The 18,718-nt window shown below is 46.2% G+C and overlaps 1 protein-coding gene across 1 annotated transcript in view; it reads left to right on the top strand.

Annotated features, from left to right (window-relative positions):
• Nucleotides 1-2,965: 2,965 nt before the first annotated feature.
• Nucleotides 2,966-18,718, top strand: part of TFCP2L1 (transcription factor CP2 like 1) — a 103,122-nt gene continuing 87,369 nt past the window's right edge. Inside the window, exon 1 of the mRNA XM_060261873.1 lies at nt 2,966-3,057. Coding sequence (XP_060117856.1) covers nt 2,996-3,057 — 62 coding nt within the window. The 5' untranslated portion in view covers nt 2,966-2,995. The remainder of the gene's footprint in view (nt 3,058-18,718) is intronic.

Genomic DNA, 18,718 nt, shown 5'->3' with positions numbered 1-18,718 from the left:
CCTCCCTCACAACAGACACCCTGTGAGGTAGATGAAGATATTGGATTTATATCCCGCCCTCCACTCTGAAGAGTCTCAGAGCGGCTCACAATCTCCTTTACCTCCCCCCCCCCCACAACAGACACCCTGTGAGGTAGATGAAGATATTGGATTTATATCCCGCCCTCCACTCCGAAGAGTCTCAGAGTGGCTCACAATCTCCTTTACCTTCTTCCCCCACAACAGACACCCTGTGAGGTGGGTGGGGCTGGAGAGGGCTCTCACAGCAGCTGCCCTTTCAAGGACAACCTCTGCCAGGGCTATGGCTGACCCAAGGCCATCCCAGCAGGTGCAAGTGGAGGAGTGGGGAATCAAACCCGGTTCTCCCAGATAAGAGTCCGCACACTTAACCACTACACCAAACTGGCTCTCTGAACAGCACACATTCAACCTGTGTTGTGTGAGCTGCACTGTTTACCAGTTGAGCACTGGATCAGGTTCAAGGTTTTGGTGCTTACCTCTAAGGCCCTTGAGACGTAACAGGCACCTGCCCTTAGTTCTTGCAACTGTGCATCCGTCGGAGGCTTGCAAGTCCCGCTGCCGCCCTACCCCACCCCCTGGTGCTTGTATTCTTTCCTTAGTTCGCTGCCACCACTCACTGAATTTGTCACTGCTGTCTTAGTGAGACCCCTCTGGCTGAATCTTCTGGTTTGGAGGTGAAATCTCCAATCTTTGGGGTGGCCCTGGAGAGTTTGCTAACCAAAAACAGGCCTCTCCTTTTCTTTTTTGGTAGCGCGCAGAGCGGGGGAGGCTAAGTGGTCAGAGCACGACTCCAGTAGTTAACTTCAAAAATATGTAAGAATTTATTCAAACTATTTACGTTATAAACAGGGAACACATATATTGATTAGGTAAGGGAAAACTCTACAAGGGAAAGCTTATGCTGAGGACCAACAGGGCACAACTAAACCAGAAGAAAAACGCAGTCCTCTACCCCTACGCACTTCTCTAACTATCTCTCTCTGGGAGGTTGCAGGGCAGAGCAGATCTCTTCTCCAACAGGCCTTCAGCTCTCCCTTTCTCTCTCGAGAGAGGCCAGAGAAACTTCCAGTCCATCCCAGACTGGTTGCAGCTGAATCCCTTGGGTTTCCACTTCTGACTTGCAGGGTTCTCCACTTCTGTGGCCTGGTCAACCTGCACAGCCCTTCCACAGGAGTCTCCCCTATTCTTCTGCCTGCTTCCTGGTTGTATAAGAGTCTATATAGAGGTCACCCCCCCCCTTGCACTTTTTAGGTCCAAGGGCTGCTGGGTCTTGTAGGTCAGAGGGGGAGGACATTTTACATCTAAGACTACAAACAGCAGCCATTTTAAAACCAGCCAACTGCCAGCACTTTAACCATTTCGTTACAGCCCTTAATGGTTTGGGACTCATGTATCTTTGGGACCACCTCTTCTGGTAGATCCCTGGAATGGCATTGCACTCTGCTGATAAGAACTTGCTTGCGGTCGCTGGCCTGAGAGATATCTGGCTGTCTTGAACCAGGCCTGGCCCCAATCTGGTAGAACTCTTTGCTGAGTAACATCCGTGCCTGGTGGGCGTTGATGCGGTCTTGCAGGTTCCATTGGGCATTTGGTTGAGGACAGCAACAGTGCTCATCCATCAGGCACTTTCCTTCCCCTTGCTTAGGGTTGCCAATCCCCAGGTGGGGGCAGGGGATCCCCGTGTTTGAAGGCCCTCCCCCCCGCTTCAGGGTCATCAGAAAGCAGGGGGAGGGGGGGGAAATGTCTGCTGGGAACTCCGTTATTCCCTATGGAGATTTTTTCCCATAGAAAATCATGGAGAATTGATCTGCGGGTATCTGGGGCTCTGGGGGGGTTGTTTTTTGGGGTAGAGGCACCGAAGTTTCAGTATAGCATCTAGTGCCTCTCCCCAAAATACCCCCAAGTTTCAAAAAGATTGGACCATGGGGTCCAATTCTATGAGCCCGAAAAGAAGGTGCCCCTATCCTTCATTATTTCCTATGGAAGGAAGGCATTGAAAAGGTGTCCTGTCCCTTAAAATGTGATGGCCAGAACTCCCTTTGGAGTTCAATTATGCTTGTCACACCCTTGATCTTGGCTCCACCCCCAAAGTCTCCTGGCTCCACCCCCAAAGTCCCCAGATATTTCTTGAATTGGACTTGGCAACCCTACCCTTGCTGCAAGATGGCAGTATAACTGAAAATGTAGAATGCCATTTGTGCAAACTTGACTGATAACTGCAATCTTTTAATCTACCTGTGTTGCTTACTGATTGTTGTACACCACCCTGAGCTCTGTTTACAGGGAACGGGCGCTATAAAAATCAAATTTAATAAATAATAAAAATAGATTAAGGATCGCGCATAAAATAATCCTTACGAGGACAAAACATAATTGCTGTAAGCCCTGTCTTTGCTTTTGCTTTGGGTTTTTTTTTGCTGAAAAAGAACTTATGAAAGACTTTTGTTTCTCAACAGTTTTCTGCACTGCATCAGCAAGCTTTCCCCCCTCCATCTTCCTTCCCCCCCCAAACACAGTAATGAAAACGAAAAAAATAAATAAATCACAAACTGCATTCACAGAAACAAACCACCGACCACCTTACAAACGAACGACCAAGACTTTTGCTCCTTTCCCTTCCTCCCCCACAACGGACTTTTGCTCATTTCTCACCCGCGATTCTGCTCTTCTCTACATTGCAGGAGCTGCGCTCCAGCTTTTTGCACTGCACTAAAGGGAGCGAAAGGCGGCAGAGCGCTGCGTTACGGCTTGCTCGCTTGCCTTTTTTGCGGGCTCGCCGTGTCCCGTGGCTGACCTCAGAGCCTGGGAGCGGCCAAGCAGCGGGTCACGCGGCTGCCCAATAAAAGCGCGCGGCGCTTGCTTTGCAGTCGAGCGGCGGCCGGGCTTCGTCTTCACTTGGGGCGAGGATTTTGTTGGGCTGACTTCGAACTTGCTCGTCGAAGAAGGAGGAGGAGAAGGAAAATAAAAAATAAAAATGCTGTTTTGGCACACCCAGCCGGAGCATTACAACCAGCACTCGACGGGCAGCTACTTGCGGTGAGTGAGAGTCCCTAAAGCCAGGCAAACCACCGTGGCGGGGCTGGGGGAGGGAGAAGAGTGCCGGCTCCCCGGAGGGAAAGGGGTGCCAGGCCAGCCCAGTGGAAGCCTTGCATTGGCGGCGCTCGAGGGTTTCATCACGAATGTCCCAAAGCTGAGACCGGAGAGAAAGCCTCGGCTGGGGAGAAGGGGGTTTTTTCCATGCGTCCTCCCCGCTCCCGGGCAAAGACTGGAGTCCTCTTGGAAGCTTGAAGCACGCCCCGCAGCCGGGCGCTTGTTCGACGGGGATTTGCCGCGGAGCTGCTGCTTTTCGCTTGGGGATTGAGCGAGCGAGAGAGAGAGCAAAGGCCCGGGACACGTGTCTGCTGGAGGTGCTACTGCTGCAGGGGGCAAGACGCGAATCCAGAAACATGTGGGGATGATGGGTCGGGCGCAAGGTGCCGTTGTCGGAGCGTTTTAGAGAGTTGTGCTGCAGCGGCGAGAGTTGTGGGCAGGCTGGTTCTTGGGTTGTCTTGGGAGGGGCGTCGTCGAAGGGATTGCGTTTGCTTTGGCTCGCGTTGATGTCGGACGCTGTCGGGCGCTTTTCACGTCGAAAGGGCTATTTTTTTTTCTGTTTCGGCACAGAAAAATCCCGAGTACTATTGAGTGAAGAGGCTCAGATCTCCGCGAGGGCTCTCAAGGATGTGGCTGGGCGCCCTACTGTCAAATGGCGGGGCGCCTGCGGTGCATCTAGCGGGGCCGTCTGCGGTGCATCTAGCGGGGCCGTCTGCGGTGCATCTAGGGGGCCGTCTGCGGTGCATCTAGGGGGCCGTCTGCGGTGCATCTAGGGGGCCGTCTGCGGTGCATCTAGGGGGCCGTCTGCGGTGCATCTAGCGGGGAGTCTGCGGTGCATCTAGGGGGCCGCCTGCGGTGCATCTAGGGGGCCGCCTGCGGTGCATCTAGGGGGCCGCCTGCGGTGCATCTAGGGGGCCGCCTGCGGTGCATCTAGGGGGCCGTCTGCGGTGCATCTAGGGGGCCGTCTGCGGTGCATCTAGGGGGCCGTCTGCGGTGCATCTAGCGGGGAGTCTGCGGTGCATCTAGGGGGCCGTCTGCGGTGCATCTAGGGGGCCGTCTGCGGTGCATCTAGGGGGCCGCCTGCGGTGCATCTAGGGGGCCGCCTGCGGTGCATCTAGGGGGCCGTCTGCGGTGCATCTAGCGGGGGCGTCTGCGGTGCATCTAGCGGGGCCGCCTGCGGTGCATCTAGGGGGCCGCCTGCGGTGCATCTAGGGGGCCGCCTGCGGTGCATCTAGCGGGGCGTCTGTTGTGCATCTAGCGGGGCGTCTGCGGTGCATCTAGGGGGGGCGTCTGCGGTGCATCTAGCGGGGCGTCTGCGGTGCATCTAGGGGGGCGTCTGCGGTGCATCTAGCGGGGCGTCTGCGGTGCATCTAGGGGGGCGTCTGCGGTGCATCTAGGGGGGGCGTCTGCGGTGCATCTAGCGGGGCGTCTGCGGTGCATCTAGCGGGGTGTCTGCGGTGCATCTAGAGGGGTGACGCGTTCCGCGGCTAGCTGGGAGCGCTGCCTCTCAGAGGGGCTTTTGGCCGTTTTCCGCTCAGCGGTGGAGGAGGGAATATTGTAGTCTGCGTAAATGATACGGATCCATTGAGTTGTTGGAGGGGGGTGATGTTGGCTGAACAAGAGAAATCCTACAAAACACGAGGCGCCTGACAACAACGCCGTTACACCCCAGGTCCCTCTTAAAAGAGGGTTAAGTACCCGTTTTAAAATGACCTTTCCTACTGAGGATGGGTAACGGCTGTAAGGTTGTAGATGAAGTGGAGTTCCTAGTCTACGTGGATGGAAAAAAAGAGCCGAGCGTGTATATGTGGAGGGGGGTTTAGGTGGGTGGGGGGTTGTATTGGTCTGCAGTAGAAGAGCTGGATTCAAGTCCAGGAGGGACCTTTAAAGATCAACATTTTTTGGGGGGGGGGGGTAAACTTTCAAGAATCAAAGCTCTCTTTTTTTCTGATTCTCAGAAGGTAATACGCTAGAAATCTTGTTGGCTCTAAGGTGCTGCTTAGCTTGAGTTGTATATATGGAGGGTGCACGCATCTGTTGAAGTGAGCTCTGATTTACCAAAGCGTGTGGTGCTGGAATACATTTTGTTAGTCTTTAAAGTGCCACTGGACTCCTACCTTATTTTGCTGCTACAAACTAACACAGCTACTCCTCTCTAATGATCAAAACTGAATATTCATTTCCCAGGCTTTATAAACTCATGTTTAAGGGAGAGTTTAAAGTCTGTGTTTAATGACTGAATCCATAACCAGGATAGTAGTTGTCCCAGAGTAAGACAAAGAGTGAAGGTACTGAATAGGTCCAATACCGCCCTGAAGTTCGTTATGAATACGCTGGTTTGCCTGTTGTGATGCACGATGGATGTCTTTAGAACATTTTTATTTAGCTGACATAGATTTGGGAGTGGCATCCAATCAGCTGCTCCCCCCTTCACTGATCTGGCTCAGGTCTGTATGCTGAGCATTGGAACACTGCAGGGTCCACAACAAGAAATGTCCTTAGTTGACACAAGTTCAACAGAAACTGATACTGTGTGTGGGTTGACTAACAGTAACCCTGCTCCTCAGTGCCTGTGTTTTCACCCAGCAACAACTTTGGGGAATGCGGTTTAAGTGGGGGAAACTGCAGGGATAAGGGTTGAGTTGTGTGAACCTTCCCCCTGTATCACTGCTTCAGCCAAATTCATAGCCTCTTTTCCCAACTCATAAAGCAACTTTAAAGTAGAAATAAAAACAATGCAAGATACAGTCTCAGGGCTGAATGATACTGCATGTGTGAGATATTACTCCCCCCCCCCCCTTTTTAGTTCAGAAAAAATTTATTTCAGAAACCACATACAAGATAACAAATATACAAAGCCAAAATTGACAGCTTGGTGTAGTGGTTAAGTGTGCGGACTCTTATCTGGGAGAACCGGGTTTGATTCCCCACTCCTCCACTTGCACCTGCTGGAATGGCCTTGGGTCAGCCATAGCTCTGGCAGAGGTTGTCCTTGAAAGGGCAGCTGCTGTGAGAACGCTCTCAGCCCCACCCACCTCACAGGGGGTCTGTTGTGGGGGAGGATGGTAAAGGAGATTGTGAGCCGCTCAGAGACTCTTCGGAGTGGAGGGCGGGATATAAATCCAATATCTTCTTCTTCTTCAAATCGATTGTTACATGTTAATATAAGATATAAAAATAATTGGTACTTATTAATGCCAAACCAATAAACTAGAATTAGATGTGCCCTGTCCAAAAATACCACAAGCAAAATAATCTAGAAAAGGGGGCCACTTAAGAAAGGGTATTCCTGGGATCTGGTCTCATCCTACCATCCAGATTGTGAGCAATTTTATCCAAGATAAAATGTTCCCAGACAACCAACGAGGGAGGGCGAATTTAACTTCCAAGTTGTTGCTATTGCAAACTTTGCCGCAGTTAGCAGCAAGGATATCTCCTCCTTCCGCTTAGAGCCTATTGATAGTTTTTAAAGATCGCGTACATCTTCGAAGCGTCTCAGTGATGTGCTTCGTGAATTTCTAGATCAGCCAGTTGATGAATCTGAACTGGAGTTAGCAATATCTTCTATGAAAAATAACAAGTCCCTGGGTACAGACGGCTTTTCATCTGAGTTTTATAAAACCTTCCGGGCAGTACTGGCTCTACATCTGCTAGACGTTTTTAATTATGCATTAGACACTGGTTCCGTTCCTGATTCCTGGACTAAGGCAAAAATTATTTCAGTGCCAAAAAAAGATAAAGATCCTAGGGACCCAAAGGCTTATAGGCCTATATCACTTATGAATAATGACTATAAATTATTTACTAACGTTCTTACCCAAAGACTTAATAGAATAATTGGTGAGTATATTCTGTTCGATCTGGATTCATTCAAAACAGGGATATGACGGAAAATGTCAGGAAGCTGGTCGATGTGCTTCATTACTGTCACATGCATGGTGTCCAAAATTTTATCACTTGATGTGAAAAAGGCATTTGAACCCCTGTATTTGCACCTTACGGGTTTTGGCCCAAGGTTTCTTACTATAACTAAGGCACTGTATTCTAAGCCAGTTGCATTTATCAGGGTTAATGGCCTTAATTCTTTGATTCTATTACTCTCCCTTAGCTAAATTTGGATCCTGTAACAGGTAGTCTAGGCTGGGGGTGGGGTGGGATGTTTGCTAAAGTCACAAAGTATTGCAGTAGTGTGAAGTTCTGCTGTCTTCATTGTAATGCTATATATATATTTAAAATGTGTATGTATGTGTGTGTGTGTGTATATATATATTAAAATGGGGTCAATTTTTATCTAAATTATATGGATTGGAGTTGGTTGAAGAGTCTGTCAAACTAGACAAACAGCCTTTTTCTATTTGTTTCCAATCACGCCCCCCCCCTCCCCTTCAGCTGAGTATTTTGCTTCCTAAAAAGCTCTGACTTACAAAGAGTTCTGTTTCGGACTGTGTTACCTGTTTTGGGCTGTATTAGGTCAGATTCCAAAAATGGAAAAGGTCTTATGATGTAATAGGGAACTGATTATGTCAAGATTGTTTCTCCCTAAATTAAGAACATAAGAGAAACCATATTGGATCAGGCCAATGGCTCATCCAGTCCAACACTCTGTGTCACACAGTGGCCAATATATATGTGTGTGTGTGTGTGTGTATACACACACACACACACATACATACATATACTGTGACTAATAGCCATTGATGGACCTCTGCTCCATATTTTTATCCAATCCCCTCTTAGAGCTGGCTATGCTTGTAGCCGCCACCACCTCCTGTGGCAGTGGATTCCACATGTTAATCACCCATTGGGTGAAGAAGGACTTCCTTTTATCTGTTTTAACCTGACTGCTCAGCAATTTTATTGAATGCCCACTAGTTTTTGTATTGCGAGATAGGGAGAAAAGTACTTCTTTCTCTACTTTCTCCATCCCATGCATAATCTTGTAAACCTCTATCATGTCACCCCGCAGTCGACGTTTCTCCAAGCTAAAGAGCCCTAAGCGTTTCAACCTTACTTCATAGGGAAAGTGTTCCAAACCTTTAATCATTCTAGTTGCCCTTCTCTGCACTTTTCCCAATGCTATAATATCCTTTTTGAGGTGCGGTGACCAGAATTGTACACAGTATTCCACATGAGGCTGCACCATCGATTTATACAGGGGCAATATGATACTGGCTGATTTGTTTTCAGTTCCCTTCCTAATGATTCCCAGCATGGCATTGGCCTTTGTTATTGCAATTGCACATTGTCTTGACATTTTCAGTGAGTTATCTACCACGACCCCAAGATCTCTCTCTTGGTCAGTCTCTGCCAGTTCACACCCCATCAACTTGTATTTGTAGCTGGGATTCTTGGCCCCTATGTGCATTACTTTGCACTTGGCTACACTGAACGTCATCTGCCACATTGATGCCCACTCACCCAGCCTCAACAGATCCCTTTGGAGTGCCTCACAATCCTCTCTGGTTCTTACCATCCTGAACAATTTGGTGTCTTCTGCAAACTTGGCCACTTCACTGCTTACTCCCAATTCCAGATCATTAATGTACAAGTTAAAGAGCATGGGACCCAGTATTGAGCCCTGCGGCACCCCATTGCTTACCGTCCTCCTCTGTGAAGACTGCCCATTTATACTCACTCACTGTGAAGACTGCCCATTTATATTTCCTATTAATTAGCCCGTTTTTGATCCACAAGAGGACCTCTCCTTTTACTCCACGACTCTCGAACTTACTAAGGAGCCTTTGATGAGGAACTTTATCAAAAGCTTTCTGGAAGTCAAGGTAAACAACATCTATTGGGTCCCCTTTGTCCACGTGTTTGTTTACCCCCTCAAAGAACTGTAACAGGTTAGTGAGGCAAGATCTTCCTTGCAGAACCCATGCTGAGTCTTCCTCAGTAACTTGTGTTCATCAGTGTGCCTACTCATTCTGTCCTTGATAATGTTTTCTACCAACTTTTCCGGTATTGAAGTCAGACTGACTGGCCTGTAATTTCCCGGATCTCCTCTGGAACCCTTTTTAAAGATGGGAGTGACATTAGCTACCTTCCAGTCCTCAGGAATGGAGGCAGATTTCAATGAAAGATTACATCTTTTTGTCATTAGATCCACAAGTTCAACTTTGAGTTCTTTCAGAACTCTTGGATGTATGCCATCCGGACCTGGTGACTTATTAGTTTTTAATTCGTCAATCAGTTGTAGGACCTCCTCTCTTGTCACCTCAATTTGACTCAGGTCTTTCAACACCCCTTCCAAAATTAGTGGTTCTGGAGCGGGCAAACACTTTTAATCTTCCACAGTGAAGACTGAGGCAAAAAATGCGTTCAGCTTCTCAGCCATTTCCCTATCCTCTTTCAGTAATCCTTTTACCCCTTGGTCATCCAAGGGCCCCACTGCCTCCCTGACTGGTTTCCTGCTTCTAATATATTTGAAGAATTTTTTATTGTTGGTCTTTATGTTTTTTGCAATATGCTCCTCACAGTCCCTTTTTGCCTGCCTGATCACAGTCTTGCATTTGATTTGTCACAGCCTGTGTTCCCTTTTATTAATCTCACTTGAACTAGCTTTCTACCGCTTAAAGGAGTCCTTCTTACCTTTTACAGCTTCCATTACTTTGTTTGTTAACCAGGCAGGCCTTTTCTTATATCTGTTTTTGCCTTTCCTGACTTGTGGTATATATTTTATCTGAGCTTCTACGATTGTAGTTTTAAATAGCATCCAAGCTTCCCCAAGGGTTTTGACTGTATTGGCTTTTCCTTTCAGTTTCCTCTTCACATGCCTCCTCAACTCAGAGAATTTACCCCTTTTAAAGTTAAACATGGATGTGCTGGTCTTTTGGGGCAACTCCCTATTTATACAAATGGTGAAATCAATAATGTTATGGTCACTGCTCCCAAGTGGTGTGATCACTTTTACATCTCTCACCAGGTCTTGGGCATTACTTAGGACCAAATCCAGGATCGCCCCACCCCCACCATCTGCTCCATAGCACAGTCATTGAGAGCATCTAGAAACCCAATCTCTTTCTGTCGACCTGAACACATATTGACCCAATCAATCTGCGGGTAGTTAAAATCACCTATTACAACACAGTTTTTACGTTTATCCGTTATCTTTAATCCTTCCACCATATTATAATCATCTTCTGTCTTTTGATTTGGTGGGCGATAACAAACTCTCATAGTTAAATTTCCTTTTGGGCCCTCTATTTCGACCCAAAGAATTTCTAGAAGGGAATCTAATTATTTTACCTCAGTCTTACTGGATTGTATACCCTCTCTGACATACAGAGCCACCCCACCTCCAACCCTTCCCTCCCTATCCTTCCGATATAACTTATATCCAAGAATCACCGTGTCTCACTGATTCTCCTCATTCCACCAAGTTTCTGAAATTCCCACAATGTCTATGTTTTCCCCCAAAACTAAACATTCCAACTCACCAATTTTACTTTGAACACTTCTAGCATTTGTATACAAACATCTATAATTTCCCAGGCAAGTTAGGCCCACAACCTTCCTCCTGCTGCCTCGAGACTTTGGCAGACACTCCATACTGTTTGTCACCATCTCAGTGGACAACTCTGATCCATTTCCCGGTAGAAAAGTAACAGCTAACCCTTCATCTCTTTGAGATGAGTCCTCCCAAACCAGAGACATTTAATCTCCTGTCGGCTTTCCCCCAAGATTTAGTTTAAAAACTGCTCTGCCACCTTTTTGATTTTAAGCGTCAGCAGCTTGGTTCCATCTGGGGACAAGTGGAGGCCGTCTCTTTTGTACAGCTCCTGCTTGTTCCAGAAAGCATCCCAGTGCCTAACAAACTTAAACCCTTCCTCCCTATACCATCGTCTCATTCACACATTGAGACTTCTAATTTGTGCCTGTCTCTCCAGCCCTGCACGTGGAACAGGCAGCATTTCTGAGAAGGCTACCTTGGAGGTCCTGGCCTTAAGTCTCCCACCTAGCAGCCTAAATTTTTCCTCCAGGACCTCACGACTGCATTTCCCCATATTGTTGGTGCCAACATGCACCACGACCATTGGCTCCTCCCCAGCACTGTCTATCAGCCTATCTACAACACGCGTAATGTCCGCTACCTTCGCACCAGGCAGGCAAGTCACCATACAGTGAGTACGCGGTTTTGCCACCCAGCTGTCTACTTGCCTAAGGATCAAATCACCAACTACCAAGACCCCCCCTCTCTCCCTGCCCAGGGATGGTTCCTTGGCGCGAAAGGATACCCGCTCACCAACTGAAGAAGAAGTCCCTTCTGAGGGTGCATTCCCCTTATCCTCAGCACGGTGTCCTGTTCCCTCTCAACCCTCATGCTCCCTGGCAGCAATGGGGCTGCCATGTTCAGAGTGGGGCTCATCTAATACGTCCCTGAGAGTCTTCTCCGAGTGCCTAACTGACTGTCTCTGCTTCTCCAGGTCAGTCACCTCGGCCTCAAGGGTACAAACTTGTTCCCTGAGTACCAGGAGCTCCTTGCATCGAGCACACACCCAAGACTTCTGTCCTGTGGGCAGATAGTCATACATGTGACACTCAGTGCAAAACACTGGAAAGCCCCCACCCCCCTGCTGGCATTCTACCTTCATGATAGCTTTTGTAAAATATACAGTCCCCTTTTAAATCCTGTTTGTTTATGTGACTCTCCTTCTGGAGGGTCTACTTACCTTATTGGGAACACACGGAAAATAGGGATCTGGGTTCCTGGTCCTTACACAGCCCCCAGGCTAAGAGCTAATTAATGGCCTTTTAACATGTTTGAAGTCTCAGCAGTTGTCTGCAAAGTACTGACAAGTATCCCGAAAAATGAAAACACTAGTTCTCTAAATGTATTACATAATATGTGATCATACCTCAATTCATTTGATTATTAGATCATTTTTCATTCATTTTATTTGGTTTGTTTTCATATAGTTTTGTCCTGCATTATATCCACATCAGTCACGTATCATTTCAGTTTAAACAAAGACAATGTAAACTTTTCGTAAATTTACAACCAATCCCAACTATTGTAATTTTAAAAACCCTATATTTATATATAGCTTTCTAGTTAAACAAGAGCCCTGTGGTGCAGAGTGTTAAAGCTGCAGTACTGCAGTCCTAAGCTCTGCTCACGACCTGAGTTTGATCCCCGGCGGAAGTTGGGTTTTCAGGTAGCCAACTTAAGGTTGACTCAGCCTTCCATTTTTCTGAGGTCAGTAAAATGAGTACCCAGCTTGCTGGGGGGAAAGTGTAGATGACTGCGGAAGGCAATGGCAAACCACCCCGTAAAAAGTCTGCCGTGAGAACATTGTGAAAGCAACGTCACCCCAGAGTCAGAAATGACTGGTGCTTGCACAGGGGACCTTTCCTTCCTTCTAGTTAAACAGTGTAATTTTCAATTTATATTGATTGTCTGGCATGCTATTGGCATTCATTAACGCTGCTAGAACTTCCAAATAGGTAACTCTTCTGTCATTGAATGTCACCTCTTTTTGCTTCCAACATTACATTTATACCTTCACTGATAATTCTAAGAGAAGGCCTAGTTCTCACTAGCTGGAAAATATATTCAGGCGGGTTGCCCTTTTGGTTTGAAGCAATAGAACTACTTTAACCCAATCTTAGGTATACTTATGCATCTTGACTCTAACAAGCCCTTCCTAGCAACTAACCTCCCTCTACCAACCTGCTCGTCTGTCTGTCCGTCAATCCAATAAAAACATAATCATCTAATTCATTACTTGTCTTCATTGACTACAGACGGCGCTAAAATCCTAACATCTTAACAGTGCCACTATCTAATGGGGAATGGGTGGGTGGGCATGAGGAATGGGAGTGCCAAGATAGAACCGTCACTGTCCTCTACCAGCCTGGCAGAACATCTCTGCCCTACAGACCTATGAAATGTCCCACAGGGTGTGGTTGTTATTTGGCAGAGTTGCTCCATGTTGGAGCCAGAGCAGAGAAGGCCCTGGCTTCGGTCGAGGACAGCTGGATGTCTCTCGAGTCGGGCACCACCAATAAGTTCTGATCTTTTTAGTGTAATGCTCTTCTGGGGATATACTAGGAGAGGCGATCCCAGAGATACATAGGTCCCTGATCATTAAGGGCCTTAAAGGTCAGTACTAGAACCTTGAATCTGAGCTGGTACTCCACTGGAAGCCAGTGCAGCTCATGCAGCAACTGGATGGATATGTGCTATGTGAGGTGTCTCTGTAAGGACCTGTGCTGCTGCATTTTGCAGTTTCCAGGTCAGCCCCAAGGGTAGGCCCACGTAGAGGGAGTTAACAGCAATCCACTATGGAGGTGATCATTGCATGGATTACAGTTGCTAGGTCAGAGCGAGACAGGTTGGAGGTCCGTTGTCTGGCCTGGCACAAGTAGAAAAATGCCAGTCTGGCAACAATTAAGAGATGGCCCTCCATTGTCAATGAGGCATCCAGAATCACACCCAGACTCCTGATGGTATGTGCCAGTCTCAAAGGCACATCATCGAGGTCTGGGAGTTGGCATCCCAACCCAGAGCCTCTCCAGGGCAGCTACAGACCCTCTGTCTTCAAAAGATTTAGGGCGTTTTTGCACTCACCTTCAGCCGGCGCGACCCCCCTCTTCACCGCGCAGGATCTGCGCGGATTTCGCACTAAAAGCCGCGGAGCAGCCGGAAGAGCCAGAAACTCCCGGTGCAAAAGCCGCGCAAATGGAAACTGCTTTTTGGCGGTTTCCGTTTGCGCCGCAAAAGCGTCAGGAGTTTCCGGCTCTTCCGGCTGCTCCACGGCTTTTAGTGCGAAATCCGCGCAGATCCTGCGCGGTGAAGAGGGGGGTCGCGCCGGCTGAAGGTGAGTGCGAAAACGCCCTTAGTCTCAGCTGACTCTTGTTTTAACCATCCCACCACAGCCTCCAACCCCTCTGCCAAATTGTCTCGGATGATATCTGGCTGCCCACCCATCAGCAGATAAAACTGAGTATCATCAGCATACTGGTGACACCCCAGTCCAGACCTCTGCACCAGTTGGTCAAGGGGGTGCATGTAGATGTTAAATAACACTGGGGGAAAAGATTGTCCCTTGAGGTACCCCACATATTACAGTACCTGAACAATGCCTTCTCTTCCAGCACCATCCTCTGTTCCTGATCCTGGAGAAATGAGATAAGTCACTGCAAGACTACACTCTATCTGAAAAAAGAAATGTGTGTGCACACCAAAGCTTATACACAGAATTAAACTTTGTTGGTCTTAAAGGTGCTACTGGACTCAGACTTTGTTCTAGGAGGAAAATTGTAAGATTGGAGGGAGATTAAATTCTTTCCCTGTCCTAGATGTGTTCCTTGGAGCTACTGAAATCTGTTCCTAGAAGGCAATCTGTATGTTTATTTCTCCAGGGCAAAATACTTTGTAAATAATGTACTTCTGCCTCTTTTTTAAAAAGATTGTTGCCTGGCATGTTCCGTAAAAATCAGATAGAGAATGTAAATGTTCTCTATGGAAATGAATTATCTAAACTGATGAAAAACTGGGGCTCTGTATTTCTCTAGGATCTCTTGTGTCTACTTGTACTTAATATATTTAGCCTTTGACTAAAGGGAATGAGTGGATTATATATATCTGGCCTTCAGTTGGGGCTAGATTGGGTGACTGGAAGTGAAGATGTTAGTTTAGTCTCAGATTCTTCTGAATATTCAGTGGTTGTGGTTAACACCTTCCACTAAGTTAGCCTTGTAAGGATCTATAAATCGTAACAAAATACTACATTTTCCAATGGTATTATCAGCTCAGTTCTTTTGAAAGTGAAATTTTGGAATACATATTTGAAAGTACTATCATTAGCTTTTAAAAATTTAAGCTTGCTACGTATGTTAACAGAAATCGAGTTTTAATTTGAGGCTTCAGTCATAATCTACTAGGAATATCCCTCCCCAATATTTTGATATTCATCTTCTTCACCTCAGAGAGGTTAATGTTACCTTTTCACTGAGAGTTAGGTAGGGCAAACTGGAACTCAGCTGCTTTGGTCATGGACGGTAATAAAGCAAACTGAGGGAAACTGAACTCAGCTGCTGGATTTTGCTGTCAGCTCTGGGGTTATCAGGGTTGTTTGTTTAGTGGCTGACTTCTCTAGCTTTTCAGATAGCCATTAAGGGGAATGTCCCTAAGGCTGCAATCCTGTTCATATGAAGTTTTTTTTAAAAAAAAAATGCAAAGGTCATTCTTTCATACAAATTTAGCCCTGCATTTTGATATGCTTGTAACCATTATAGACTTCCATATGACCTTTTTAAATGGAGGTTGCATTTAATCATTTATTAGAGTTGAAGAAACCGAGAGTAAGGAGCCTCAGTCTGACTAAGGTATCTTTAGAATAACTAAGTGAGTCTTCTTGCAGGACCTCTAAAATTTTAAAACCTTGCTCCTTGGATGGGAGCAGAGGGAAAGTTTGTTTTTAGGAATGGCCTGAAACCAACAAGATTTTCAGAGTATAAACTTTCAAGTGTCAAAGCTCCCTTTATTAGATACTGCCAAGGGGAGCTTTGACTCTTGAAAGCTTATACCCAAAAAATCTTGTTGGACTTTGAGATGCTACGGGACTCAAATCTAGCAGTTGTATTATAGATCAACACAACTACCCTCTGAAACTGTTGAATGAAGGGGGTTTTTTGGGGCGGGGGGGGGGGTGTTGTGTGTGAATTCTTCATCAAGTTAGTAACAGGTTAGAACTTGTCTGGATTAAAAGACAATCTCATTAATTCCAGTGGCTAGCCAAAGCCAATCCATTGAGAGTATGAACAGATTTAGACAGCTAAGGGATTTGAATGACAAATAAACTAGCTGTTAAATTTAATATTGGGTAAAGGCAGTTTGGTTCAGACACTTTGGTTCAGACAGTTTCCTAGCTCAGTTTATAAAGCAGTACTGTAGTTTGATAGCTTTGATTTTTAGTACCTTGGGCTAATCTGCTAGCTATTTCCACTATTGGAACAAAAGGACACTGATACCATGCCTTAGAGGTTTCTAGATCGTAAAGTGGTCTGTATGAGACTTCACCTCAAGACTGGAGGCTTCAGTTGGTTCAAAATGTTGCTGCCACTTTCTTGTGGGGCTTGAGCTATAGAAAGCATATTTCATATTTGTTCTGTGATCTTTTTCATTTACTGTCTCTTTTAATCTTTGAAGCTGCCAGGTATGCAAATGTGAAAAATAAACAATAACAACCGTATTTTTATGAAAAACAAATTCCATTTTTTAAGGTTTGAAAAATCTTAATACAGTTCTGTGAGTTCACATAAACATCTATATAATTCAGCAGTAATAAGCATAGTCCAGTAACATGATACTCCTTTCTATTGCTGAGGACTGCCTGGTCCTCTTCACTTCCAGTGTCATCCAAAGCAATCAAAATGCGAAAGGCTAAGAAAACATTCTTTATGTCTTTGTCTCTTTCTTGCTCTTGAACATATGAAGCTGCCTTCTACTGAATCAGACCCTCGGTCCATCAAAGTCAGTATTGTCTACTCAGACTGGCAGCGGCTCTCCAGAGTCTCAAGCTGAGGTTTTTCACGCCTATTTGCCTGGACCCTTTTTCGTTGGAGATGCCGGGGATTGAACCTGGGACCTTCTGCTTCCCAAGCAGATGCTCTACCACTGAGCCACCACATAAGGAGTCGCAATTCTGCTATTGTTATTGTTTAATTTTCATTTACCCATCCTGCGACCTCTCTAGTTACTTTAGCTGAGGTATGCAAACGTAACAGAAAGGCAGCGAGCTTAAAGAAAGGCAGCGAGACAAGTGTATTAGGTTTAAAACAGAAACGTGCTAATAAGGGAGGGTTTTTCTGGGAGCTGAAAATAACAAACAATACAGGACTTAACATCCTGTCTGACTACTCTGTAATCTGCATCTTTACCCTGAGACTTCTAAACCTTGTCTGAGGAAAGACTAGAGAGACAAGGACAAAGAGCAGTAAACAAACTCAGCTCCTACTCTCCGGTCCAACCCCAGTGTATTGATTATCCAATTGGAGATCCCCAATACTAATCATGCATTTTGTCACCTAGCCCTGGGGGCAAATACGTGCAGGCTTTGTCATTGGGTCGCTAGAATTAAACTAGCTAAGACATCAGCATGCATAAATAAACCGTTAATTCTTTCATGGCTTCAGGCAGGGAACTTGCAAATCCCAACAGAAGCCCTAAATGGTTTGGGTTCAGAATATTTGACAGAACATGTACTTCCCTGTAGGATCTGCCTAAGACCTGCCAGTGAGGCTTTGCTCCTGATTTCAGCTTGGATAGCAGTTAGGTTATTACCTGCCTGAAGCAAGTTATTTTTTAAAAAATAGCTGTCTGAATATTCTGGAATTCTCTTCCCCGTGATGTTCACAGCCCCTCTCTTTGGTCTTTGTGAAGGCAGTTAAGCTTTTCCACTGACCTTTTCCTATATAAAGCAATAAGATTGTGATTGCTTGCCGGTTTATTTTTTGTGCGGCTGCTTCTGTGTGTGCTTTTACAGAGTTTATAGTAATTGTTACGGGATCGAGTCCCAATGTCTTGTTGTGGAAGCATGGCCATGCCAAGATAGAAATGTCATAACATTTTAAGAAATATAATGTTATGCGCTATCTGTTCTTTATAATACATATCTCTTGCATTAGGGATAGTGGTTATTTGTTTTCCATTAACAGAGCAGTCTTGTATATTAATTTATGAACATATATGAACATATGAAGCTGCCTTCTACTGAATCAGACCCTGGGTCCATCAAAGTCAGTATTGTCTTCTCAGACTGGCAGCGGCTCTCCAGGGTCTCAAGCTGAGGTTTTTCACACCTATTTGCCTGGACCCTTTTTTGGAGATGCCGGGGATTGAACCTGGGACCTTCTGCTTCCCAAGCAGATGCTCTGCCACTGAGCCACCATCCCTCCCCTGCTCTCCAGGGTCTCAAGCTGAGATTTTTCACACCTATTTGCCTGGACCCTTTTTTGGAGATGCCGGGAATTGAACCTGGGACCTTCTGCTTCTCAATCAGATGCTCTACCACTGAGCCACTGTCCCGCCCCTATTTATTTATTTATTTCCTTTGATTTATACCTGCCATTACTGCAAGCAGGCTCAGAGCGGACAATGACAATAAATTACAAAAAGTGAAATGATTAGAAATAAATATGAACACAGTTAAAACAATTAAAGCAATTAAAAAGGTAGGCATTGTACAGATTATAGTTCAGCCGTCTTAAAGCTGGGAACAGTTGCACCGTAGCTGAGCAATAAAGACCTTATTAGTGGCAGGGTGATAACAGAGAGGCGGTTTAAGCGTGTACACACGTACATAACTGCCTCCTGACCTCTTTCCAACCTCAGCCCGCCCAGGGCTAGATTGATGCCGCCTCAGAAAGACACCGCTTACACAGTGGTGCCTAAATACTGAGGCTACTTTTAGGTGCTTCCCAACCATCTGGACACCTGGGAAGCATCTGGGGAGTAGCCAAGAGGTGCATGAGTGCTCCGGAAGCTCCTCCAGGGTGCATGCATAAGAACATAAGAGAAGCCATGTTGGATCAGGCTAATGGTCCATCCAGTCCAACATTCTGTGTCACAAAGTGGCCAAAAAAACAAGGTGCCATCAGG

Source organism: Heteronotia binoei, chromosome 21 (genome assembly GCF_032191835.1).
Source record: "Heteronotia binoei isolate CCM8104 ecotype False Entrance Well chromosome 21, APGP_CSIRO_Hbin_v1, whole genome shotgun sequence".
Lineage (NCBI taxonomy): Eukaryota > Metazoa > Chordata > Lepidosauria > Squamata > Gekkonidae > Heteronotia > Heteronotia binoei.
This window is presented reverse-complemented; position numbering and strand designations above follow the sequence as displayed.